Source organism: Caretta caretta, chromosome 17 (genome assembly GCF_965140235.1).
Source record: "Caretta caretta isolate rCarCar2 chromosome 17, rCarCar1.hap1, whole genome shotgun sequence".
NCBI classification, from domain to species: domain Eukaryota; kingdom Metazoa; phylum Chordata; order Testudines; family Cheloniidae; genus Caretta; species Caretta caretta.
In genome coordinates, this window is record NC_134222.1 from 3,515,806 (window position 1) to 3,542,966 (window position 27,161).

General features: G+C 38.0%; 1 protein-coding gene across 13 annotated transcripts in view; it reads right to left on the minus strand.

Annotated features, from left to right (window-relative positions):
- NCOR1 (nuclear receptor corepressor 1) overlaps positions 1 to 27,161 on the minus strand; it is a 115,092-nt gene that overhangs the window by 57,264 nt on the left and 30,667 nt on the right. For 12 of the 13 annotated variants that reach the window (XM_048823629.2, XM_075120947.1, XM_048823628.2 and 9 more), the window contains 10 exons: positions 26,847 to 27,029; positions 24,603 to 24,716; positions 17,288 to 17,344; positions 16,059 to 16,111; positions 13,079 to 13,145; positions 11,094 to 11,266; positions 8,899 to 8,989; positions 8,182 to 8,360; positions 7,582 to 7,636; positions 6,680 to 6,781 (listed from right to left, as the gene is read on the minus strand). In XM_048823629.2, coding sequence (XP_048679586.1) covers positions 6,680 to 6,781; positions 7,582 to 7,636; positions 8,182 to 8,360; positions 8,899 to 8,989; positions 11,094 to 11,266; positions 13,079 to 13,145; positions 16,059 to 16,111; positions 17,288 to 17,344; positions 24,603 to 24,716; positions 26,847 to 27,029 — 1,074 coding nt within the window. The remainder of the gene's footprint in view (positions 1 to 6,679; positions 6,782 to 7,581; positions 7,637 to 8,181; positions 8,361 to 8,898; positions 8,990 to 11,093; positions 11,267 to 13,078; positions 13,146 to 16,058; positions 16,112 to 17,287; positions 17,345 to 24,602; positions 24,717 to 26,846; positions 27,030 to 27,161) is intronic. The other variant, XM_048823626.2, reaches the window with a different exon arrangement.

Here is a 27,161-nt window from a genome sequence, read left to right on the forward strand (position 1 = left end):
GCTTTGGCTAATATAAGTCATGTACAGCTCAGCAATCACACACTCCCCTCCCTAGACCCCAAACACCCAGATACCTATAAAGCACGGTAGTCAGTTCAAAATTCCTTGCTTGTGCGGATTAAAATCAGACTCCCAGATATACTTTAACTGCAAAACATGCTTAAACATTAAACTCTTCGGGGATTTTTCTCTTGAGTGCAAGGAACAATTTACCTATGTTTTGCCGAAGTCTTTGAACAAAGTCAGTGTGCTGTAATGCGTAGATGCAACACAGGGTCAGCATGATTTTTGCTAGTGGGGTTTTAAGGAAGGCCCTTAATACTAAATCAATGTGTGTTGCTGGATGTCTAAATATAGAGCAAGACAGAAACAAGAATTTTGGTAACTATTAAATGCCTTAACAGTATCTCAGAATTAACAGAAGGATAAGGAGAGAGTTCCGGGAGGTTTTTTCCTAGGAGCTTACATGCTGTGCGTTAACAGGATTAAATTTTATCTAGTCCACTGAAAAACTCCTGATAATAGGCTGCATAAATGCTAAAAAGCTCCTTCGTATAGCAGTGGCAGCAGGTGTCATTGGTACATTACCAAATTAAGGTTGGAAGTCACCCTGAATATATTTTTAAAAACTAAAATGCTTTTGACTTTTTAAAAATATGAACTGGCGTAGATATTAATAGCAAACTATTATTTAGAATCTTCCTGCAAAGTATTAACATCTCAATATTGGTACTAGTTGGTTCTCTCAAGTATTCCTTTAACATGTCAGGGAGACATGCTGAGGTAAATGTTTTTTGATTTTGCTAGACAGGACAGTATGAGAAGCAAAGTTTAGATGAACCGCAGCTTCAGCAAAAATCTGGATTTTGTATATAATTTGCCTGAAAAAATAGCTGGATCACCAGAACACCCCCCAATTGCTTTTACCTGCCTCATTTAACACAGCACATTGTCAATTACAGGTTTAAATCTGTTTTTCCACAGTGAATTTTTCTAGCATGCAATCCTCTATAGGGCAAAGGCAGGTTAAAACACAAACCTTAAACAGCTGAAGCCTCAGTCAACGACGTACCTGCACATTCATCTGTTGATTAAAACTCTTACTATCCACAGCACAGGGGTCGGGCTCTAATGCAAAATAAAACTCAAAAGCACAAAGCCTACAGCACCATCAATAGCTCCTTAGCATGGGCTGGCTGACCCAGCAACGTGTTTATTCCAGGAAACTTTGTCATCCTGCCACTTAAACTGCCTACAGAAGAGTTGCCCATCTCACGTGCAAGCTTCTAATCTCACAGGGGTTACTCAAGGTAATCCCCACTGAGCTGTGCTTGATTGGCTGTCACAGAAATACAGCAAGTTTCTGTCTGGTCAAATCACTGGACTGTACCACCTGCTGCAAAGACATATGGGTTGGTCCACAGACATTAGTTTATGCTGACAATGCAGCTATACTATGGAAAAGTATACATTTCCAAATTATTGACTAGCATTTCTCTCCAGCCCCCTTTCAAATTTCATTCCAAGACAGCCTTAAAAATACTGCTATCCACTCAAATTAATCTTCTGCTTTTCTACTAAAGCAGACTTTATTCAGTCCATCTAAATTATAGATATACACATTACACCCATCAATGGCCAATTTGCAGAAGGATCTGTAATAAGATGATTATTATTTCCCTCTCAGTTGATAATTTTTCTTCAAAAACTGCAGGTGCAACCAAACAAACAATCATAAACCATTGGATGGTGTTCTGAAATACAAGCAACTAGACCCTCTCTTGTTTCATTCTGAAGTGGTTAATGTACTGCTGCTCTTCCTCTTCCTACACGTGTGCAAATCATAAACAGAAACTGTTTGTTGCTGTGCCTTGATAGCTGTTACTTCTGGGTTTCCAGTATATCTCAGAATTCACATAGTGATAAACTGGAAGTTCTCTGGTGAGCATCCTTTTTTAAGAGCAGACTAAATTTTGAGACTTGACTATCAGAATATCCCTTCCCACTAGTTGGCAGTTTGCAACCAGACTTTGCATTTGCATCCATGCCACTTTCTATTCTGAAGTAAAAAACAGATTTCCCTTATTTTAAAAAAAACTTATACACATGCTACAAGACAGACACTTGACATGTTACCTCCCCATGGAGTCTGTTAGAGAAGTTTAAATTGTATCTTTATTAGAAGTCTTTCCCCTTCTAGATTTACTTTAAACAGAAACATCTCTTACAATACAATAAACTCCACATTTCTTAAGAACTTCATATGCCATAATCCAATACTCAGGGCCTTCAAAATAAACATACGTTTTGAGACCTGTGCTGATGTTGGCCAAGTTTAAATGGTCGCAACTATACTGGCTAAGAAAATATTTAGGTTTTTAAATCATAACCATGAGTAATAGCGGTGCCAGTGTAACAGCTTTATGCCCTCTACTGGAGAATTGTATCCTGCCTGCACTTGCTATCTGTTTCACTGCACTATTTGCCTCGCTTTTAACTTCTATGACCCTGTATGCTGGGATGCTTCTTTTGAAGTTACTCTATTGCCAGTACAAAAAGATCCTGGAGTGCATCCTAAACCCCACTACCTTGCTGGGGAGCTGGAAAGGATAAGGTCAATTAATAGAGGAGAAGGGTCTCCTATTCGCTCTAATCTTTTAATGGGTACTCATGAGTAGTTTTTCATTTACAGTTAAAGATATCACCCTCCGTTGGGCTGAAAAAGTGACGCCCAATGATGTTTAGTGTGTTCATCATGTTGTTTCAGGTATTATAGCCCAATAGCAATCATTTTTTCCAAAAGGTGAAAAATAATTACATTTACACCCATAAAACAAAGGCTCCAGGCAAACAAAATAACATGATTTCTCAAGGCTTTCAATTGCTAGAGAATACAAGTGTCTACATTGCAGTTATGGCTAAAGAAATATTAATAACCACAATAACTATACGCATAAGTACAGGTATTTGACAGTTCTGTAACATAATTTTCTGTAATTTACTCTATAAACAGAAATCCTTACTACAAATTGGTTTACTAACTATTAACACATTTTAAAAGAAAGCAACACAGTTCAGAGCTGAGCAAGATAGGATTCAACAGAAAAATCTAAAATATATTTTAGCATTGTTCATATATACCATGATTCAGATACCAACGTGTTCTTGCCGCTTCATGTATATATAAGGCTCACTAACAGTTTCCCATAATTCTGATGTTTATAACTTGTCCATAATATTTAATCTGGGCTGACAGCTGGCAAACTAAGGCCCTCATTTCTAAGAATTAGGCAGTATTTAACTGGACTCACACAAATAGTCCCAGTGCCTTCCATGGAACTACAAGTCAATCGTCACAGAATGAGGGCCAGAATCTGCCAGAGCGGAGTTTTGTTTAACCATATTTAACTTGTACAACTTTAAAGGAGCAAAAGCAGTGTAAGTAAAATTTCCTAGTTCTGACAGGTCTTGGTTCCTGCATACTTCAAAAAGGGTTTTAAAACCAAAAGTTAAAATTTGACAACTAGGTCTACAATACGCCTATTTACTTTGACATTTTTTAATATTACTTTGGTGTATCTACACAAGTTTTCAAACTGACTACTGCACAATACAGAGTAGTTACTTTTAAGGGACCATTACTAGGAGGCAAGTTATGTATTTTAATCAGATATTTAGGCAATGGGTCAGAGCTAAAAGACATTAAACGTACAAGATCTGGTTTATGAACTTTCATGTTGCCCTCTATACCACAGATTGTTTCACCATAAAAAAAAGTTTTAAAATTAAAAGCCAGTTACATGCTTGAACACAGAATATGAGCTTAGCAAAATTGGGTTGTAAAGTTTCTCTTATTCAAATCAGTGACAGTTTAAAAAGGTTACAGTGAGTTACCCTGCAAATAGCAGGTCCTGACTATAATAATAGTGACACATTAAACACTGTACACAAGAACTAAACCACTACTGACTTTAGGATGAAACAGCATATACCCCACCCTCATGCTCAAATGCACTTTGATAGTTCTGAAGACTTAAGTGTTATAGAGCAACAAAAAAATAAGATCAAAAACGGTCTCGTTTTTTTAAATGCAAGTCATGTCTAAATATTAATCATAATCAGGAGCAGATTGCTGATATAAAGTGTATAAAAATTCCTCCAGCTCTGCGACATTGTAAGCTGGTATCAGTAGACTCAGACAATTTTGCTTACCAACCTGAGTAATAACTACTTATTGGTAGTAGTCAATATTAGTACATGAGAATGAGAATGTAAGTTAACCTGTCTTGTGTATTTTCATTGTTCATGTTGAAAAAGTTTCAAACCATAAACAGTGCAAAAGTAACAGTAAATTAGGATTTTACATTCTCCTAGTTCTAATAATCTAAGATATTTAACATTGTTACTAAGGAAATTTTTGTTATCCCTTGAGTACCTCAAAACTTGAGCCTACGTTGTCTTATGCTTCATCACACTCAGTAGTATCTTACTCACCAAACAGTCCAAACAACTTCCATTGGAACTATTTGCATAGCAAAAGCATACTCAACACCAGTAAAGGTAGCACAATCCAGCATTTCCAAGTAGCTTGTATATTGGTCTGAGAAACCAGCCAAAGGCATTTTCTGGGCTTTATTTTCATGGTGACTGCATACATTTTGAGAAAATCTGACTTATTTTAAACAAGTCAATACTCCCCACTTGGAGTTCTCAGAATCTGAAGCCATCATAAGTCACACAGTGATGGACTTCAATACAGTTTGTAACAAAATATCCACAATGGTTAATGTTTTCAGAGAAGAGCTGGCAAAGTATGTAAATATCTCAACACAATCTCCTGATTTAGTAGTCAATGATTTGTTACAGAGTGCTTAGCTCTGATCAAAGATCTGTTGATTCCCCCTGCCTACTCTTGAGATGTGTGGCCACTGTGGCAAGAGAGGAAAAAACCTCCTGTGAGATGGCCATTTTTTTACCCCAAGGATACTATCAGGAATTTAATTTAAACAGCTTCACCACAATAGTGAGGACAGACCTATGAAGTGTTGCCCATTTTAATAGGCATGTTGGAGCATGTTTTCAGCGGGTGTGTTCCAATCTGTTTTAATGCACGAGTACTTGATGTTAATCATTAATTAGATTAACTCTCTCAGCAAGAGAATTCCTTCCCTCTTTCCTTCATTCAAAAAGTTTGTCCAAGTCAATATGCCAATTTAAAATTTAACAGAATTTTACTGCATGGATTCTTATCTACCTTACACGACACTAATGTATTTCAATACAAGAATGAGTTAGAACACCTCTGGATTAGCCATTCCAGGAATAGTTAAATGCTCTGGGCACAAGGGCACAGTACTACAGGATGGTGTGAGAGGGCAGGTTTCTTGCAGTATGTCACTACAAAATCTGCCTTAACTATCAATGATTGGCTAAACTGCTATCAACAGTTTTGTGTCTCCTATTGGCAGCTAAATCTCCCCAGATCTGTGCAGCCACACTACTTCAAAGTCTCACCAATTCTTCCTTTTCAGTAATGTTACCAGGATGTGACTGATTTCTGCAGACTACTCATTTCTGAGACAAACTAAAGACTGAGACCTGGGGTCTTCCAACCACAATAGTTCTATAATTTCATCTGTCTAAAAAAGACACTGAGAAGCTGACAAAATTGAACTTCAGTTTCCATAAAGTGTTTCATATTTTGTCAAGGAGTTTTGTCCACTATCATTTCTGGTTGTCAGTATCAGTTTAAGGATTCAAACGTTTCAATCTTTGCCATTCATGCAGTCTTTGACTATTTATTTTACAGTTCTTTGACTATTTATTTTATCTGTAGACCATGCTTTCTTTAGTACCCTGCCTATGCCAACACATTTTGCTTCCTCTCTTGATACTTTTCAAAATGCTTTTCAGCTAAATATATTCTCTGCTCTTCTGAAATGGACTTGTCCCACATCCAATATAGTGTTCTCCTCTCCCCCGGCTCCCATTTTCCAACAAAAATTTTAAGTCTCTTCAATTTTCTTTACATCACTTTCCAATTTCCATGTTAACTCTGGCAGCCTACTAAGTATTTCTCATAATACATTACTTTCTTCCTCTTTAAATAATTCCAGTACTTCCAAGTGAATTCTTCCTGAATCAGCAAATTGGTTAATTTACATGTATTAATGTAACTGGTCTATTTTTCTTCTTGCTACAAAACGTCGGTTTGACTTTCAGCCTGACCACCAGAAAATTATCACTATTAATTTCTGCTTTTTGACAGACATTGACATGTGAAGTGGTTATGTACTTTCCAATGAACATCGTATGTCCGACCTAATTTCTATTGGCTCCATCATATGATTTACTAATAAATCTGACCTCAATTTGTATTGTTGGGTGCTCAAACAAAATGAATTGTCATAGTGAAAGCCACAAATGAGCAAAGCAAAGATTTATGAAGACAATACTTTTATATAAAAGTTATTTGAAAACCCAGAATTATGGAATCCATTTCTTATTTCAGAAAGGACTAAAAATGGTAGGATTTTAGAAACTATGTTTTCCTATTTTTAATCATAATTTCTTACGCAATGTGCTTGACCACTCAACAATACACAAAAAGATAGTTCTAATTATTTTACTTGGTTCACACGTGCATTCAAAGAGTCACTCTGAAACATACGTAACATACCTGGTTTCTTCCTCTACGTTTGCCATAATTTCTTCGCACAAGGGCTTTGTAATTCTCATTTTTCTTGGTCAAATAATAATACAAAACACAGTCTGGAACATTCTAAAATGAGAGAGGAAAAATCAGTTTCTGTAACTCAAAAGCCAAACCCTATTAAATACATTAAATATGATGTCATTCAACTATTTATACTATTCTAGTCACTAGATTCAGAGAAGTGTTAGAATTTTGTTCAGCAATTAAATGGATTAATGCATACAAACAGGAAAAAACAGCTATCCTATAACATTAAACCTCAGCCCATGTATACTCATAATACCCTGCAGCTAGTTTATTCTTTATGATTTAACCTACATTATATAATTACTAGTGGGAAAGCCGCCATTTATCATAATAGCTATAAGTATTTGAGATGTTCTGTCAAAAGTATCTTGATTGGTCCTAAATTGGGAATCACTTCTTACATAGGCTGCGCAGAATCTCAGCTCTGACTTAAAGGCTGACCCTGCTCTCAGTGAAATACCACTAACTTTAATGGTGCAGATGCAGGACCTTAGAGAGAGCATGCTAGCAGGCAGAGTCAGTTCTGTTGCTAACCAAAAAGTGAGACGAACGGTTAATGCAACTTACCTATTTCAAACAAAACAAATTGCAAAATGCCATTTTCTTTTTCTTTTATCCATGAAAGTAAACACTATTGAGCTTTGTTAGATGTTTAACATGCAATTTGTTTTGCATCATCATTTTATTTCTGCTGACATATAATTACTGCCTTTGCAGCTAATAGGAGATTTGGTTTTGGAAGTTTTAATTCCGAGAAAATATTAGCCGGAAAAGTGACTTACATTAGAAAAGTAAGAGACCACACCTTACATAGTGTTTACATTCTAAAAATGTCTTACCTTTCTTTCCAGGTAGGAGGCAATTAGACCAAAGTTCTTGGGATGTTGGACAAACCTTTTATAAATCAGAAATTATTTTTAAATTCTGACTATATATAATCACATAAAAAAAGAAGTCTGGCAAACAATTGTGTTCCATCAGGAACTCTTTCATTTCCAAAAAAGAAGCTAGTTTAACCTACGTGTATAGTTTTCACATTACTGATTTAGGAATATTCAAATTAAATCACGCTATAGGTTAATATAGTGAAAAACTACAACTACTTGGCTTAATTATTTTAATCTGTTCAGTAAATTAAAACATCTTTTACAAAGTTTCATGTCTAAAGACAAAGCAAAAAGCAGCAGAAATAAGCAACTGGTTGATGCCTGACCCAATAGGAAAATGCATGAACAAGTCTAAAGCTACATGATATTCCATCCACACAGAACATTCTGCTGTAGTAATCAGAGAGCCTTGGGTTCCCTGACAAAATATCATCACGTGAGTTTTTAACAGGAGTGAGCTGAAAATTAATATTGTTATTAATGTTTACTATACACTTCGACATTCATCTGTCACCTGCAGTGTAATAAAAACAAAGGTAAAAGACTAATTACTTTTCCTTAAATATCTCCTTCTCATGGTCTGTCCAGACATTCATGAACTGTCTGTCTTTATACACCTTCATGGGGTCCTCCATCAGACCATTCATATTAATAAACTTCACTCTTCTTTGTTCTGCATCAAACATCATGGGAGGAATGACAGAGAGCTGACGCATTTGTTTTTCGTTGTTCTATAGACAAAATAAGACATAAGTTTCTATGAATGTTTATGGTTCCTATGTTATTTACTAAATGGTTCTAATGGGCAATACAATACAGTACACAGATTCAGCCCTCTCCATTCATCTTAATCCTTTCACATAGTTTTATTTTTTCTCCTCCAGAAGTTGTGGCCATCCCAATTAATATTCACATAACTGAAAGGGATGAAGGAATAGTACTACACATCACTAACAGCTGTTATAACAGCAAAGACTTTTAAAAGGAAAGGTTTTCAGGAGTCTCTTACAAGTAAGGAGAAATCAGATGTCAAAGGAAAGTTTCACACCCTAGGTCTACCACAGCAGAGGTGTGATGGTGAAGTCTAGCCCCTAAAAGGAAGATACATGAGAGCAAAGATCCAGGTCATGATAAAACTCACAAAGGGCATCTTGAACTAATCTAAAACAAGCTCATAAAGGAAGAATATCCAAAGTGGATTATCAACATCTCAGTAGAAGGGTCAAATAAATAATTTGCTGCATTGATAAATTGAAACAATGGCCTCACCTCTTGCTCAGACAGTCCATCAATTATTTCAGAAATCTCATGCTCGCTTCTAGCAATAGTTGCTGAAAGGCCAGCCCCTCTTTGACCAACCCTAGTTTTTGAAAGAGATCCATAAGTTGAGATTTCACACGAGAAAACATTTCAGATTAGTTTAAATACAGCTCATTTGGGAGACAGGTAACTAGAAAAGTAGCATCACCGAATACCCAATGTAGGCTACACACTGCACTTTTAAATGGCTAATGAATTTTAGATGTGGACTTGGGAGGCCTCATGCTCAGCAAGAAGGCACACGGGAGAATTTCTGGTGTCAATACTCCAAGAATCAGAGGAGTTTTATCTTTACTTCAGTGGGAGCAGTTAGGCCAAAGATGAATGCTTTTGAAAATCCCACCTTACACACACACTTATAGTTAAGTATTAGAATTGTTATAGCAGTGGTATGGAAACTGTTTTGTCCTTAAACAATGCATTCTGCAAAACAGTTTCAATTTCACAAGAGACACCTGGGAATATGTTCAAATTTGCCTTGCACAGATTTAATCAATTAATTACCGAAACAAGATACCACTAATGCTCACTTTAGTAAAGAAAAAATACTGTAATTTTTAATTTGAAGAGGTGTTATAAATTGCAGACCATTTCCCAATCAGTTCTCTCTCAACTAAAAATCATCACACTAATCTCTCCAGAAAGTGGACTTTTTGATAGTGTCAATATTTTAAAGTCACTAGAACATGTGCAACAGAGAACCACCTGTCCCCAACAGCAAGATGGACAAAAATCCTAATGGGCCTTTTCCATCCTGAAAGTATTAATGAAACCAGTCAAATGTATTAAATTGGGTCCAAATACTAATTGGGTCTTAACTGAGGTAACACTCAGAGACCCCAAGCATAGGCAAGGATCTCATTATGCTAGACACTAACACACATAACCAAAAGACAGTCCCTGCCCCCAGGAACTTACAATCCAAGTATAAATAGTATTTATCTTATTTTTTAAAATAGCTCTCTACCTATAAGAGGCTTCTATTTTTATCTTTAGTAATGCAATAATTTGCTTTCCCCTGTCCTCTCTTTGATCCATTGGAGTTCAGAGCAGGGGACCCCAAGAATACACTATAAGACTTGTTGGCTTCTGCAAGCTTTTTCTGAAGTCATGAAAGTAGATTGTTTAGGAGAGAAGATGGGATGAATTCTTTATGGGGCTGGAAGATTTAAGTCTATTTTTCTGAAGTCTAAGTTTTTGAAATTGTTTTAATATATAGAGAACTTAGGTGCAATTGAAAATACCAAACCAACTTGGTCTATTTTTAAAGCATTTTTTAAAAATTTAAACCCACTGCCTACAAGTACTATAGAACAACTGTCATACTCCCCAAAAAAGTGACTTGAATTGTATTCATCTTACATTGTCCTTTTTGTACAATTTTTCTTAATCTTAACCCAGATATCTCTTAAACAGCAAGGAGTTAAATTACATCACTGTATTTCAGTAACCACAGCTTCCTGACAGATGAAACATATGGCAAGTTTTACACAAGTCACTTAATAAAAAGAATTTAATTAAAAGAAAAATCGTGTAATCTTTGTCCTTTGTGTGCATTAGTCTAGTGAACATCAATTGTCATGAGACAAAGGAATGATACAGACATCTGACAGAAAAATATTAGCTACAAATTGACTTCTAGGCCTGAAATTAAATTTCCCCATGCAAAGCTGGAGCTCTGTGTATAATTTACAAAATTAAGGTCCACTTCTGCAAATACTTATGCACGTGAATAGCTTTCCTCATGCAAGTACTCTTACTAGTACAATCTATCCTTCAAACTAACCATTATGAATTAGCCAATTTCTTACAGGTATCATGGCAGGAGTGAGGTTTGACGACGGATTTGAAGAGCAGATGACAGGGAACTAGGGAAAAGGTGGAAGAAGGTAGAGCAGTCTAAGATGCCAAACAAACAAACAAACTAATGAGGCTAGCATTGTTGACAAAACAGAATGGGGAGTTGTGGTAAGAGACAAGAGTAGTCTAAACCGGCTTCAAAATTTAACAACCAGTTCACGCAAACCAGTGCGAACTGGTTCCAGCTCACCACTGCCATTAAGCTGAAACATTTTGTATTTGATAGAATTTAGAAACAAATTGTGACAGTATTTGAGAGGAATATTTAGGTTGTGTGGTATTACCTTTGAAATCGTTCTTGCTGTTCTCTTTGCTTTCGGATTTCTGGGAACTGTTTCTCATAGTACTCTCTTGTTTTACTTTCTTTAGCTTTCCTGCGGGGATTATTTTCTATCCTGTCTACTTTCTTCTCCCATGCCTCCATCAGTTGATCATAACGTTGACAGATTTTCTGTTCCTGTTAAATTCCAAAAATAAAAGTGATGGAATTAAACACTAATATACTATCAGTATTTCACTAACTCAGAGCTCGATATGTTGCCTTACAAGAGATGCTCAGTTCAGAAGTGCATACAGGAGTTTGCTACTAGTCCGGTGGCTCTTGACTTTATAGGAGATGTGCCCAATTTTAAGGAGGTAGGAGAAGGGGTTTCATCAGTGCAAAAAAAACCTGCAGATTTAATTATTTAACTAGGTTCTTATACTGTGCACTTCTCTGTGGTATTTGCAAAATGTTATTGCTGGTTCCTCAGTAACTGATGTTGTCCATACCAAGGTTTTTTGGGTGTTGTCTCCTAAAGGGATGGGATTGGAATAAGTGAAATATATCCCTGACCTCAGTGTTCAGGAGAGGAATGGCTGCCCCATACAAAACTAGAGCCATCTGAAGGAAAGAATAATGTAAATGCAAAGAGATTCCAGGATGGAGATAAAGTGATGTTTAACCTCTTTCATTTTTTAAAGAAGTGCTGTTTCAGACATCATGCAAGGCCAAAAAGGATGTTACTCCCTATAATGGAATTTGCAAAACAGTGCTCTGATAGTAACACTGGTATCTAACATACACACACAGGAATAAAAATGCTTTTGGATTTTTTAAGACAAAAGTTTTGAATGATGTTTTATCTCTCCATCAATAGTTACTATATAGGGAAAGAAGTCTGGGGGGGGGGGGGCTGCCACAGCAATTACTATAAGACATTGGAAACTGATCTTAAGCCCCCCCCCTTTTTTTTTTTTTAATTTTTAAGCATTTAAAATTTGGATTGCTTGTTTGCTATTTCACAGAAAGTTAACTAAAAATTCTTATTCACTTCAAAATGAACCCTTAAGCTTTAATCATAGTCATTTTATAAATTGGATTTCCAATCAGATAAATAAGAATTTTGATTCACAGTCTTAATTTTCAAATTCATCGGATTTAGAGGGTACTAACAAGTAATTTAGGCCTAAAAATTAGATTTTGGATAAAAAGCGTTTTTCATAAAAGAAGCAAAATTCACTGAAGAAAATTGTCTGATTCTCTATAGTATTTGCAAACCAAAACCTTGCTGGTTTGTGCTAGAACCTGAGAATGAGAAGTGAAATTGACTAGTTTATTTTCATCACCCAAAACAAAATTAAATGTAAAAGGTAAAGAGTGAAATAGATAAGAATTTTTTAAAAATAATCTCAGATTTTACTAACACCACAGGTACAGAAGTTAGTTTTATAAATGTATTTTAACTTGCCTGTATCCCTTTAAGTTTAGGTTAAGGAGGAGAGCATTTAAAAATTAAAACTGGAGTATGTCATTCAGTTTGGAAAACTCTGCTGGTGAGATACAGTGACTATTTTACACTGTTCACCAATGAGTTGTCTGGTATTTATTCAGAAAGTGTTACATCAGTCATCATTTGCTCCATTGAACACATTATGAAATAAATTTTTTCCCCAATAAGATTTCCAACATATTTACTCACTTTCTAGCAGCAGTATATAGATGCACAGTAACTTGAACAGAACAACATTTCATTCATGAGCAAGTTACCAAGTACAAATGTAGCTCTTCCACTTCAGTCTGCATGCATATTCCTGATACAACTAATATTTCTGACATAGCCTATTGGTAAACACAAACATGCAAAGAATACTAACATTAACCTGGAATGTGCAGATTTATACAAAACTGATTTGTGAACATATATGTAAACAAGCATTTGAGTCAACATGCCCGTGACACCACATATTTGTCAATACTCTGACTTCCACAAAGATATTGCAGCATTACCCTTTGTTTCCTTGCATGATTTCTTCTCTTAAAAAACAAAATCAGCTTTTTCCTCATCACCTGGTTTCTAGAAAACAAGAGAATTAGAAAAGTGTTTAAAAGTTACATTTTAACCACAGACTTTATCAACATCAGGATCTCAAAGAAGTTACTGAAAATATACATAGAGGTATAGAAAATATGGATGGTTGATTCATCTAACGTTTCTTTTTCTTGCTTGCACCTCAGAAAGTGTTTGATATTGCAGGAAAAACGCCATGAAACTAAAATCCTATTATATGCAACAGAAGCCATCCCTGAAGAGGGAGGGATTGGCCAAGAGACTGATTAAGAGGATCCCAGCCAACCTATGTAAGCCTGGGATTCTCCTCACCACAGATGGACAGGATGGGACTAATAACTGAATATGGCAAAGTTCTGATGACTTGGAAATAAGTGAAGGGCCTTTTATACCTTTTGAGTGAATGAGTTGCAATTTACAAGTACATGTAATAATCACCTAGGTCATCAGGATTTGGAACTGGTATACAAAGCTAACTAAGCTGTGGCACTGTTATATACTTTACTTTGTAATATATTATTCCTGAAAATTCAACGTCCCCGTACACAGTTTTTTATTATTATAATGAATCTATCTTTTGTAATTTTGTCTTCTATATTTAAAGATATAGCTACGATGAAAAATTCTAAAAAATTCACCAACTTACTTATGGTCATATGCACGTTCCACACTCACTGAAAGTTAATTTTTTCATAACGTTTGCAGATATATTCTTGAATTTCCTCCCACATGTATAAAATAACTTTCTGCTTTGCAAATTCTACTATTATATTTCACTTTCAATACTGTTTTCCACTTTGTATTTCAAGAAAATACAGTATTTAGAAGAGTTGTGTATTTAAGTTTAAAGTATTCTCTTCCAAACCGTTCTCAAGCTAATGGGAAATTTTATACTGAAGAAAGAAACATCAGCATGCACACCAAACTGGGAAATATTGGTACAGCTGATTAGGAAATGCGATTTTTTTTAATTATTAAAATGTAAGGGCTAAACTGTACCAGACATGGCTTATTTTTAGAAATCTCCACAGTATCTAGAAAGTAAATATTGGAGGACCACTGGTCGCATATGCAAAAAAAGATTTACCTCCCAGAGAGTGTCTTATGAAGAAGGTACAGTTTATCAACAAGACTTATTCTGCCTTTATACTGCGGCTAAAGTTAAGGTTGTCTCAAAAACTTCACAAGTGACTTTCTTCCAGAGGGCCTATATCTTAGTTACAAAAGCCTGATGCAGACTACAACTTAAAAATACATAGCCCAAAAAAGAAGAAGTGCAAATCGATCATCTAGTCTGACCTCCTGAATAGCACGGGCCATAGAACTCCCCCAAAATAATTCCTAGAGCAGAGGGTTTAGAAAAACATCTAATCATGATGATAAAAAAAAGAGATACAGACAACAACAAGAATATGTATTTGACAGTAATGCCATTCATGGAAAGTCAATCAAGAGGTTTAAGTTTCCTAAGCACTTATAAAACAGTTCCTGGAAAGCATCCCACTCCTCAATGCAAACAGCACCTTTCCCTAATTCACAAGACACTCAACAGAAAACATTTATATACCCAGCATATTACAAACCATTATACGTAACCTCAGGACATCCTAGCATCAAATATATTCATTATTTGTACAAATATCAAAGCCACTTATCAGTAAGCAAGTGACCTTACAAAAACCATTCCTAGAAAAGGGTAATTTTGACTTAAAAAAAAAATCTGTATCCTGCTACAAGTATCACAGTAAAAACAAAATATTTTCCCAACAGTTGGTTGTCCCGAAAAACAGGTATAAATTGAAAGCAAAGTGCACCCTCTGTGGAATCCCTCATGAATACTACAGATAGATAGCCTGGAGACAGAGGAATTGTATATGAGACTCTCCGTATATAGGCACAGATTGTTTCCAGTGACATTTTGGAATACATGAGAGCCTTTCAGTTTACAACAAAACATAGGGCTAAAGCCTCAATCATATTGATATAACAATGACAGTTTCTGAAATTCTTCTCTATTTTAGTTATGGCATTTTGTAGGGAAAAAGAAGGTAATGTTGCCTTCGAGTAGGATGGAAGTACCATTGTATCAACATTTTCTTTCTTCACAGCCTGCTCACCATGATGTCTGCAGGGTGTTGAGAGAAGGGCTCAATACTGATTGGGCATGAAGCTTAAGATGATTAACCATGCTAAAGAATGATTTAGCCACATAAAGGTACTCCTTCAGTTCCTTACTGGATTATAAAGTATGAGGCTATTACTATTTTGACAAAGAAATAGCAAGAAATTATTGAATGTTAACTTTCAAAATCCACACTTTCTACCAGAAGACATAGCAGTCTACTTCATGCAGCTGAATTTAGTTTGTCCTAAGTAACAAATAGTGGAGAAATATAGCATGCAGTGACACAATTCAGGGTCTACCACAGAAAAAGGAGGACATCATAGTGTCTGCACAAAACAGGACTCCTCTGACTCTTAACAGTGGCAACATTTAAAAGGCTTCTTGAACACTTTGTTCATGAAGGAAAGGGACAAAGAAATTTAGGCCAAATCAGGCCTGAATTTTAGTTTTGGAAAAAAAACTTTTCCAAAAACCTAAGACAAACAAATGTTTTCTTTTAAAAAAATTCCAGTGGAAAAGCGTTTTTCATTCTCTTGCAGTAGTTGCAAACCAAGTGTTGCAGGATTGTTCTAGTACACAAAAACCTGAAAACTGAATGGGCTAGAAATTGTCTATTTTCATTGAGCTAGCTAAAATAATTGAAACGGAAAATGTTTCATAAATCATATAAAGCAAATGAGGGATTTTGAAGTTCCAATGTTTTGTTACAATAAAACGTAATGACATGGATATGTAAAAACTAGGATGTTTCACTCCTTTTAAAACAGCAAGATTACAAGATGTTTAGTACTTACGTTTTGATGTTTTCATGGTACACCTTTGTGTCTGATGGTTGGTTGTAAAGTGGCTACAAAATGGATTGGCATATACATTAAGAACATTACACTTGTGTTTAATTCTACAAATACATAACATATTAAAGCAACATGTTAAAGCAAACAGAATTCCCAACCTGTGAGATGCAGTGACCTAAAATTGACCTGTGAGATGCAGTGACCTAAAAGTTGAAGGTGCTCAGCAACTCACAGAAGGGTTTCTCTACTTCACTGGATTTACAGTCTGAGCCTATAAAGTGATCACTAGCCTAAAGAATTCACTTTTAAATAAAGTTGACTCAAACATTTAAAAAGCAAACACTTCTATTTCAAGTTTATTAAAATTTGCTTACAAAAAATTACAAACTGAGCCAGTCAGATCACTGAGCCCGTGATTCAGCGGGGTACTTATGTATATGCTTAAGTCCCACTGAAATGAATAGGACTGCTCAGACTTTTTAAGGGTTACACGCTTACATGTTTTGCAGGAATCAGGATGAACGTATGCATGTGCTTAAGTTCTTTACTGAATTGGCCAAACAGCTGACAAGTTTTAAAAGAGATCTGTTTTAAGTAATGTTCAACAGACTGCTCCCATCAGTGGTCTGGCCTGCTAGCCCATTTTAAAAAAAGTTATATTACATCAGCCACTTTAAATTTCTGGCACATAACTATATGGTCTCTCCTGGCCTGTGCCCATCATTTAATGTTTTGAAACATTCAAAGAATCCTCTTAGGCCATGTCTACATTTACCAGAGATCATGCTGCTGTGATCAATACAGCGGGGGTTGATTTAGGTGGTCTGGTGAAGACCCGCTAAATCGACAGCAGAGCACTCTCCAATGGACTTTACCGGAACGAGAAGAGTAACACAAGTCAATGGGAGAGTGTCTCCCATCGACGCAGTCCGGTCTAGACACCGCAGTAAATCAACCCAAGCTATGCCGTTACATTATTCATGTAGCTGCAGTAGAATAACTTAGGTCGACTTACTGCGGCAGTGTAGACAAGGCCTTAGCTACAGAAATGGACAGGCACATGAGCCCTCAAGACCAAATACACAGTAAGTCAATTATATTAAGAAAAAAATTAAAGATTTTTTTTTTTAGCCACAAGTTTAAGTCATGCAATCATACTTTCTTATGTCTGTTCATCTTGGGAGAAGAATCTCAGAAAGAAAAGCAAGAAAGGCAATAAAGGAACTTACCAGTTCAACTTTTGGACCAAGACCTTCAAAAATTTTATGAGCTTCTTCTGCTTTTTTCTGTGAAAGATATTTTGTATAGTCTAAATATTAATGCAGTTTTATTCAGTAATAATGCAAATTGGACTGTCAAAACTATATTTACCATCTTGCCCCAAGGTCATCTGCAAAGATAAATCCCCCATCCACATTTAAGTCTCTCTTAACCAGCTTCTGCCATATTGCCTATAGTGAATCTGTGTAGCTAGAAAGCTTGTCTCTCTCACCAACAGTTTTAAGTTGGTCCAATAAAAGATATCCCACCCAGTCTCTGTAGTGAATCGAGTTAACATATATAAATTGTCTATGGTTATTCCCCAGACCTTTATCTACTTGTCTGACTTTAAGCTGTGAGCTCACCTGAGCAGGAACCACCCTTCTTAGACATTTGGAAAGCAACTAGCACACAGTGGGTCAGACTGCAAATAATTATCTGAAGGGGAGGGAAGTGTGCTCCATAGCCAGGGAAGCATGATTTAGAAAGGCTGGGTTAAGGTAGCCATTAAAGTAAAGGCAAGGAGAAAATATACAAAAAATAAATCAACCTGTATGTCCAATATGCCTTTTTTCAAAGCTACACTTCACTACAGATTAACCCAACACATCCACCCACAGTACTTGGTGAAAGGGCAAAAAATTGTCTTGTTCCTAAGGGAACAGAGCTGAGTTACTCACCCAGCTTTCACAAGTTCATTTAATCTACCCATCCTTTCTAAACCCTTTCTTTAGCAAACAGACTAAGAGACTATGCAATATACTTATTTTTAAGCTGCTTCCTCTCTACAAGTTAAAAGTTCTACAAGCTATTCCAGGAGGTTCACATACCAGCAAAAATTAAAAAAACAAGAACAAAAACCCAGGTTATTTTTAGAAAGTGTGCTCCGCTAAATTCTACTACTTTTCTACATGTACTATTCTGAACTCAAAAAAATGACAAATATTTTGGAACCCACAGCTGTGCAAAGTAATTACATATCAGGAGAATAGTACAAAATTACCCTAAGAAAAATGGTTTGTTTGGTCTCAGAACACAACTAGGGACTGAACTTTATCCCTCTTAGTTGAGTTAAATTCTCTAAGTACAGCTGAGCATTAAAATCAAGAGTTATATCCTTACAATGTCCACCCTCTAACCATGATGCTGTAAAGGTGACTACCTTCTTGCAAAACTGCAGAAAGAGATAACCAAACAAGTATTGCATACACAAATGTCACAATATTTGTATAGTAGGCAGCAGAAATAACTTGGTTATAACTGCACTCTGCAAAATGCATGCCAAGTTATGCACCATCAATATGCTTAGGATTGTACAATGAAGACAGACCCTGCCCTTGCTGAGTTGAACAAACCTTTGGTTTTAGAATTGTTAATATTTCAAATTCAGCATTTCCTCCACCGTGAGTCAGTTTTGAAATTTAAGGATCAATTTAGGCACAAGAACACTCAAAAGGGTACTAAATGCCCAACACCCTATTAATAAAGTTTTCCCATCTGCTGTCAGACACACAACATATGGTAGTCAACAGTAACCTCAGCATATTGTTAACAGAAGTAAGCATCTGTAACCAAAATTACACTACATTTTTCCATTCAATCCCCTGCACAGCCCACTAAGTTGTTTGCAAATTTCTTCAATCATTTCATTTTTGTCATCCCTTCGTGGGATTCAATAATTTGAGGAAATCTCATAATAAGCACTAGATTAATTTAGAAAGAACATTTCAGTGCTAGTTGTCTAAGAAGAAAAAGCGCAGTTTAACAACTAAAAAGCATGCTTGCTGCTTGTTTAGAGCTTATATCAGTTACATAATACATTTTACATAGTGCTTTTCAGACAGTAACTAGTGAATCCTGAAGTAGTACCCCCATTTCCACAGACAGATAAACAAGGAAGACACTTTTCTTTAACAGGGTAAGAAAACACTTCCACAATATGTAATACAAGTTAGTGTGGTAGGGCTTTTCCATCTTTAATGTCTATGATAACTACTCTGAAACCTATGATAACTGAGTGTCTTTGTAAAGCTCAACTTCTCCAACCTAAAAAATGTAATTGGGACAGAGGGTGAGAAGGAAAAGAACCTCTATCTTTGAAGAATTAAAACCATCACTGAAGAGGTCCACTGTTCTACATTTTCTTACTGTTTTAATTTATAAAGAGGTATAAACACCTGTCCAGAGTTCTGAGAGCCTTCACAACTGTTTTAAAATGCACAGGAAGTACCATTAAACACACTAATATTTTGCCCATGTAACTAACCAAAACAGTAAGGCACTCTTAGGCCTGGTCTACACTACGAGTTTATATTGGATTTAGCATCGTTAAATTGAATTAATTCTGCACCCGTCCACACAACAAAGCCATTTTTTTCGACAAAGGGCTCTCAAAACCAATTTCTGTACTCCTCCCCAACGAGGCAATAAACTGAAATTAGGTGAAATCGACATTGCCGTTTCAAATTAGGGTTACTGTGAAGGCAGTTCAAAGGTATTGGCCTCTGAGAGCTATCCCACAGTGCACCCTTGTGACTGCTCTGGACAGCACTCTGAACTCGGATGCACTGGCCAGGTGTACAGGAAAAGCCCCAGAAACTTTTGACCTCATTTCCTGTTTGGTCAGGCGAGCTCATCAGCACAGATGACCACGCAGTCCCAGAATTGAAAAAGAGCTCCAGCATGGACAGAACCGGAGGTACTGGATCTGATCACTGTATGGGGAGAGGAATCCGTGCTATCACAACTATATTCCAAAAGACAAAATGCCAACACATTTCAAAAAATCTCCGAGGCCATGAGGGACAGAGGCTACAGCAGGGATGCAACATAGTGCCGCGTGAAACTTAAGGAGCTCAGACAACCGTACCAGAAAACCAAAGAATCAAACGGATACTCCAGGACAGAGCCCCAGACATGCCGCTTCTACGCTGAGCTGCAAGCAATTCTAGGGGGGGGCCACCACCACTACCCCACCCCGTCCGTGGACTCCGATAATGGGGTACTCTCCGCCATGCCTGAGGATTTTGCGGATGGGGAAGATGAGAAGGAGGGACAAGCTTGAGGAGAGCACACAACACACCATTCTCCCTGACAGCCAGGATCTTTTTATCACCCTGACTGAAATAACCTCCCAACTCAACGAAGCCGGAGAAGGGACCTCTGGTGAGTGTACCTTTTTAAATATAATACATGTTATAAAAGCCAGGCGTCTTTTAATGATTAAGTAGCCCTGAAGACTCGGGATGCATTTGTGGCCAGTACAGCTACTGGAAAAGTCCGTTAATGTGTCTGGAGATGGAGTGGAAATCCTCCAGGGACATCTCCATGAAGCTCTCCTGGAGGTACTCTAAAAGCCTTTGCAGAAGGTTTCTGGGGAGAGCAGCCTTAGTCCATCCTCCATGGTAGGACACTTTACCACGCCATGCTAGTAGCAGGTAATCTGGTATCATTGCATGACAAAGCCTGGCAGCGTATGGTCCCGGTGTTTGCTGGCATTCAAGCAACATCCATTCTTTAGCTCTCTGTGTTATCCTCAGGAGAGTAATATCGTTCATGGTAACCTGGTTGAAATAGGGGAATTTAGTTAAGGGGACATTCAGAGGTGGCCATTCCTACTGGGCTGTTTGCCTGTGGCTGAAAAGAAATCCTCCCCGCAGTTAGCCACGCCGGGAAGGGGGGGGGGGGGGCAAGAGGAAGAGATTGGCACTGAGCTGTTTGCATTTGGCTAGCAGGGATCGGATATCTGCCACACGGTGGGGGGAGGGGTAAAGCGATCATCCCAGAGAACTGGATGGGAGGAGGGGGTTAGTTTGGTTTCTGCTGCTGCACGTTAACAAGAAAACCACAGCACTAAATGGCCAACTCAACGTGCTTTGCTTGGTATGGGAGAGGAGGGCGCTGCTGTTATGAAGGTTGCAGAAGCCGAAAGACTATGGCTTACCATGTCCACCTTCTGTTGCCGAATTCTGTTGCCTGGCACTGCGTATGTGATCTCCAACACCAAAGCCGGTGCATCCGATGAAGTGAGCTGTAGCTCATGAAAGCTCATGCTCAAATAAATTGGTTAGTCTCTAAGGTGCCACAAGTACTCCTTTTCTTTTTGCGAATACAGACTAACACGGCTGTTACTCTGAAACCAAAGCCACAGGCACTCAATATAAGATGCAAAATGCGACCTTGTACCAAAATCACATGTGCTGTGTAATGTGAATAGTGTTATTCACCGTGAAAGAGTATAGCCATTGTTCTGTAAAACGTATCTTTTAAAATACTTCACTCCCCTTTTTTCCCCTCCAGCAGCTGCAAATGTTTCAAGCCTCCCTCCTCTGTCCCAAAGGCTATCTCAGATAAGGCGGCGAAAAAAATGCACGTGCGATGAAATGTTCTCTGAGGTCATGCAGTCGTCCGGCACTGACAGAGTTCAGCAGAATGTGTGGAGGGACACAATAGCAGAGTACAGGAAAGTGGCTGACGAACATGAGGAGAGGTGGCAGCAGGAAGATCAGAGGAGGCATGATGCAATGCTGGGGCTACTGCGGGATCAAACAGACATGCTCCGGTGTCTGGTGGAGGTTCACGAACAGCAGCAGGATCACAGACTGCCGCTGCAGCCCGTTTAACCACCCTCTCTCCTCCCCAAGTTCCATAGCCTCCTCACCCAGACGCCCAAGAACGCGGGGGTGGGGGGAGGCTCCAGGCACCCAACCACTCCACCCCAGTGGACAGCCCCAGCAACAGAAGGCTGGCATTCAACAAGTTTTAAAGTGGCCTTTTCCTACCCTCCTCCCACACCCCACCCGGGCTACCTTGTGAGTTATCTCCCTATTTTTGTAATCAATTAATAAAGAATACATAGTTTTTTAAACTATAGTGACTTTATTTCCTTTGCAAGCAAGCTGTGATCGAAGAGGGTAGGGCGGGTGGCTTACAGGGAATTTAGAGGCAACCAAGGGGGCATGTTTTCATCAAGGAGAAATGAACAGAAGTATCACACAGTACCCTGGCCAGTAATGAAACTGGTTTTCAAAGCTTCTCTGATGCACAGCGCTTCCTGCTTTGCTCTTCTAACCGCCCTGGTGTCTGGCTGAGCATATTCAGCGGCCAGGCGATTTGCCTCAACCTCCCACCCCGCCATAAACGTCTCCCCCTTACTCTCACAGAGATTGTGGAGCACACAGCAAGCAGCAACAATGGGAATATTGGTTTCACTGAGGTCTGAGCGAGTCAGTAAACTGTGCCAGCGACCCTTTAAATGTCCAAATGCACACTCTACCACTATTCTGCATTTGCTCAGCCTATAGTTGAACAGCTCCTTACTACTGTCCAGGCTGCCTGTGTACGGCTTCATGAGCCAGGGCATTAAGGTGTAGGCTGGGTCCCCAAGGATAACTATAGGCATTTCAACATCCCCAACAGTTATTTTCTGGTCTGGGAAGTAAATCCCTTCCTGCAGCTGTTTAAACAGAGTTCCTGAAGACGCGAGCCATCCCATGTTCATGTTGGTGAAACGTCCCTTGTGATCCACAAGTGCCTGCAGCACCATTGAAAAGTACCCCTTTCGGTTTATGTACTGGCTGCCCTGGTGGTCCGGTCCCAAGATAGGGATACGCGTTCCGTCTATAGCCCCACCACAGTTAGGGAATCCCATTGCAGCAAAGCCATCTAGTATGACCTGCACATTTCCCAGACTCACTACCTTTGATAGCAGCAGCTCAATGATTGCGTTGCCTACTTGCATCACAGCAACCCCCACAGTAGATTTGCCCACTCCAAATTGATTACCGACTGACCGGTAGCTATCTGGCGTTGCAAGCTTCTAGAGGACTATTGCCACTCGCTTGTGAACTGTGAGGGCTGCTCTCATCTTGGTATTCTTGAGCTTCAGGGCCGGGGAAAGCAAGTCAAAGTTCCATGAAAGTGCCCTTATGCATGTGAAAGTTTCAGAGCCACCGAGAATCATCCCAAACCTGCAACACTATGCGGTTCCCACCACTCTGTGCTTGTTTCCCGAGCCCAGGATCGGCATTCCACGGCATGAGCCTGCCCCAGAAACACCATGATCTCCAAATTGCTGGGGACCGCGGTTTTAGAGAAAACTGTGTTCATGTCCTCATCACCGCACTTGCGTCGCCTCCTGTCCTGGTTTTTCAGGTGCTGGTTCTGCATAAACTGCACGATAATGCATTAGGTGTTTACAATGGTCAGAACTACTGCGGTGAGCTGAACAGGCTCCATGCTTGCTGTGCTATGGCATCTGCTCAGACAGTCCAGGGAAAAGGGCGCGAAATGATTGTCCGCTGTTGCTCTCATGGAGGGAGGGAGGGTTGACCGACATCATTTACCCATAGCCACCCGTGACTAATTTTTGGCCCCATCAGGCATTGGGAGCTCAGCCCAGAATTCTAATGGGCAGCGAGGACTGCGGGATAGCTACCCACAGTGTACCGCTCGGAATGTCGACGCTTGCCACAGTACTGTAGACGCACACCACCGAATTAATGTACTTAGTGTCGACACATGCACTTGACTTTATAAAATCTGTTCCCAAAAATTGACTTCTGTAAAATCAGAGTACTTTTGTAGTATAGACATGGCCTTTGTTACCCCCTATACTTATAGTCCCCTAACCCAGAAATTCCTAGGAAAACCAAGGAATGGACTTTGAGAGCTGTTCAACAGATTAACAGACCAGGGATCTGGTAGATCAGAGTTGCTGCAGTTTTGGGGTCACTGAACTTCTGCTTTTTATTAGCCACTAATGCAGCATAAGCAGCTCTAAAAGTTTGCCCAAATATTTCATCTTTACATTCATCCAAATCCTTAAGTGTCAGAACTCAGATTTTTTTAAAAAAGGCATGGAACCCCATGTTACACCCCATATTACTCATCTACAAAATTTAAATGAGAATTTACCACTCAGTCAGGCGTGCCAGTATTTATGTGATTAAAGACAATGCAGGAGATCAAACTCCATGAGGCACTAAAATGTTATCAAAGCACCAATCCAGAGATCAGGGTCTCACAGACTCATTTTCATTGCTTTTGTTTGTCACCGTCAAGGCCCAAAACATTCTGAGATTTGGAATGAAAATCTCATGCAAGCATTTGTCATTAAAAAAAGAAGTTACTACGTTCCGATTGAAAAATAATCAAAATGGTTAAAATATGAAACGACTGCAGCATATTTAAAAAACTGAAATAGCGCACAAAGAGGAATGTAGCACAATGTGTAAGATTACATAGAATCATACTCAGCCAACCAAATCTAAGAAGCAAGCTTACCCGATTTTCATCATAAATAATTTGGACAATACTGCGGTGTTTCTGTTCCACTGGAGGAGGGGAGACAGGCCTCTCTGGCTCTGGAGGTTTAGCAGCTTCTTCTTCAAGTTGTTGCTAAGAGACGAGAGAAAGAAAATCAGCCATCCGCACCATGTTACCCTAACCAGTAATTAGTCACCAGAGATAAAATATGCATCTGATCAACAGTTTGCTGTGACTGTCATTTCATCATTTAATTTGCAAGGTATGAATGAACAGGGTTTAGTGCCAATAGAAGTGGCAAAAAGACAGTATTTTTGCACTAATATTTGTAAACTAAACCTTTTTGAGGTACACCCACATCTGTCAAACTGAAACAGGTCTGATTCAATTAAATGCATAGTGCTGTGTTCTGGTTTACCAATAAAAATATTTAACTTTCAACCAAAATATTAAAGCCAAGGAATACCAATTGTCTCACGCTTTCATGCTGAGGCAATACTCCCCCAAAAAGTCTGACAGTATATTAAAATAATGTACTTAAAATCCTGGTTGCTGATATTCTTTTGAACTCCTTATTGAAGTAACTCCTGTCATTATTATTCTGACAATCCAAAACCATACTTCATGGCAGAAAAAAGTTACTGAACACACACACACACACACACACACAGAAGTTTAAAAGGTTATAGTAACATCAAACAACCAAATATATGCAATATTTGTTTTTCACAGCAATTAACCTCTTGTGATTTGCCTCTCTTACCAAAACATTCCTTTATATATGAATCAATGTCAGTTTAATCTTTGTGCTGTAAATATCCTTCCCTCCTGCAAGCCAGAAACATACAATAAAGATCAATATACACCTCCAATGTAATGGCTACGTCTACCCCCTTATACATGATTTGCTGTGTTATAGTGTTGTGTAAGAAATCAGCTTTTAACATTTTATAAAATGCCACGTACTCAGAACAGGATTGAGTCCTAATTTTACAGTTCATTTAAAGTATCTAAGAACTTACAGTACAATTTTTTTTTAGTTTTAAATCAGGGATTCAATTAATGGTCCTGATCTAAAATATATATATATTTCCAAGAAATCTGCATGATCAGTCACTGATTTTGCACCCAAGGAAGTGACAGAGGCAGATCACAAGTGCTAATGCGTGAGTAAATATTGTAAGAGAACCAGACAAGTTCTCTTTTGCTGTTCTAATCTAAGGTATAACAAGCTGGAATAAGAACTCATAAGACTGATTAAATGCTCCAAGAACATAATGCAGCATTTAGTTTGAAGTTGTTGCTCTTTTACTATATAGCTATTCATCTAAGCAAATTTACAGCAGAATAGTTACAAAAGTCAGTCCTGCATTAAAATATACTGCTTTACTAAAAAAAGTAAGGTTTAAAAAAAAATCATTCTTAAGATTAATGAAGTCACGATCTTAACATTTAATTTTACTAATGTTTTTCTAAGTAAATAGTTTTACTCTTAACATCTCTAGATAGTTTTTCCAATAATCTTGTTTAAAAAAAATAAAAGCCAGCATTTATGAAGTAGATCAAGGATTCCCAAACAGTAGTACGCGAGATATCTTTAGGGGGTACATGGAGAAATTACGTAATGGTGGATTTATTATTTTATTTATTGCATTTTCATAATAGGCTACTCAGATGAAGCTTTAAAACTCTGTGGGAATTTGTTATATAAAATATGGTAGTTAATTTACTTCAAGATGTAACAATGAGAACATAGATATGCAGAGATGCTGATGTACACAGCCCGTACCTCCAATCACCATACAGAGCGGGCTGAGTTGCTCAGCAACTCTCCAGTCTAACTGAGCTCAGAACTTAGTGAGGGGTTTTTTCCGGTTGTATATGTCACACTATAACTATATCTATACATAACAGTGAAATAGGGACAGATGGCTAAAGACAGATAGTGTTAAGAGGAAAACCAAGTATCAGTGATGAGAAGGGTAGGGATATGTAGGCATCTGGTAAATCTGGAAGTGGGTATGTCAGCAACTGATAGATCCGGAAGGGGGGTACACAATAAGAAAAGCTTGGGAACCTCTGAACTAGATTATAACATCCAACCCATTTACGTAGTACACATTGCTTACAGAACAAGAACTTTGACTCAAACTGTAATTAAGCAGTTTAGTTCATTTATTTTTTGCAAACACTTTAATATTGTGCTCTGCCAACTGAAAATAAAAATAGCATTGGTTATGGTGTTCTTTGTAGCTGACTTACTTGTTTTTTCTTCAGTTTAAGGATCTGCTGTTCCACTTTTGCAATTTCTCGATCTACACGATCCATGCTCTGTATCAACTCTTCCTTTGACAGTTTTGAAGGTGATGCATTCTGGTCCTCTCCACAGGGCTGACCAGAGACTGGAGAAGATGGCCCTTCATGCTTGCCTCCAAAAGCTGGTTCCTTAAATAAACAAGGAACAATTTGATCATGTTTTCTTACATAATACTTGAAGACAGATAAATTAGTTATGTTACAATCTCCAGATGTAGTCTCAAATCTTAATACATAAAGTTGTCCAAGTATAAATTAAGA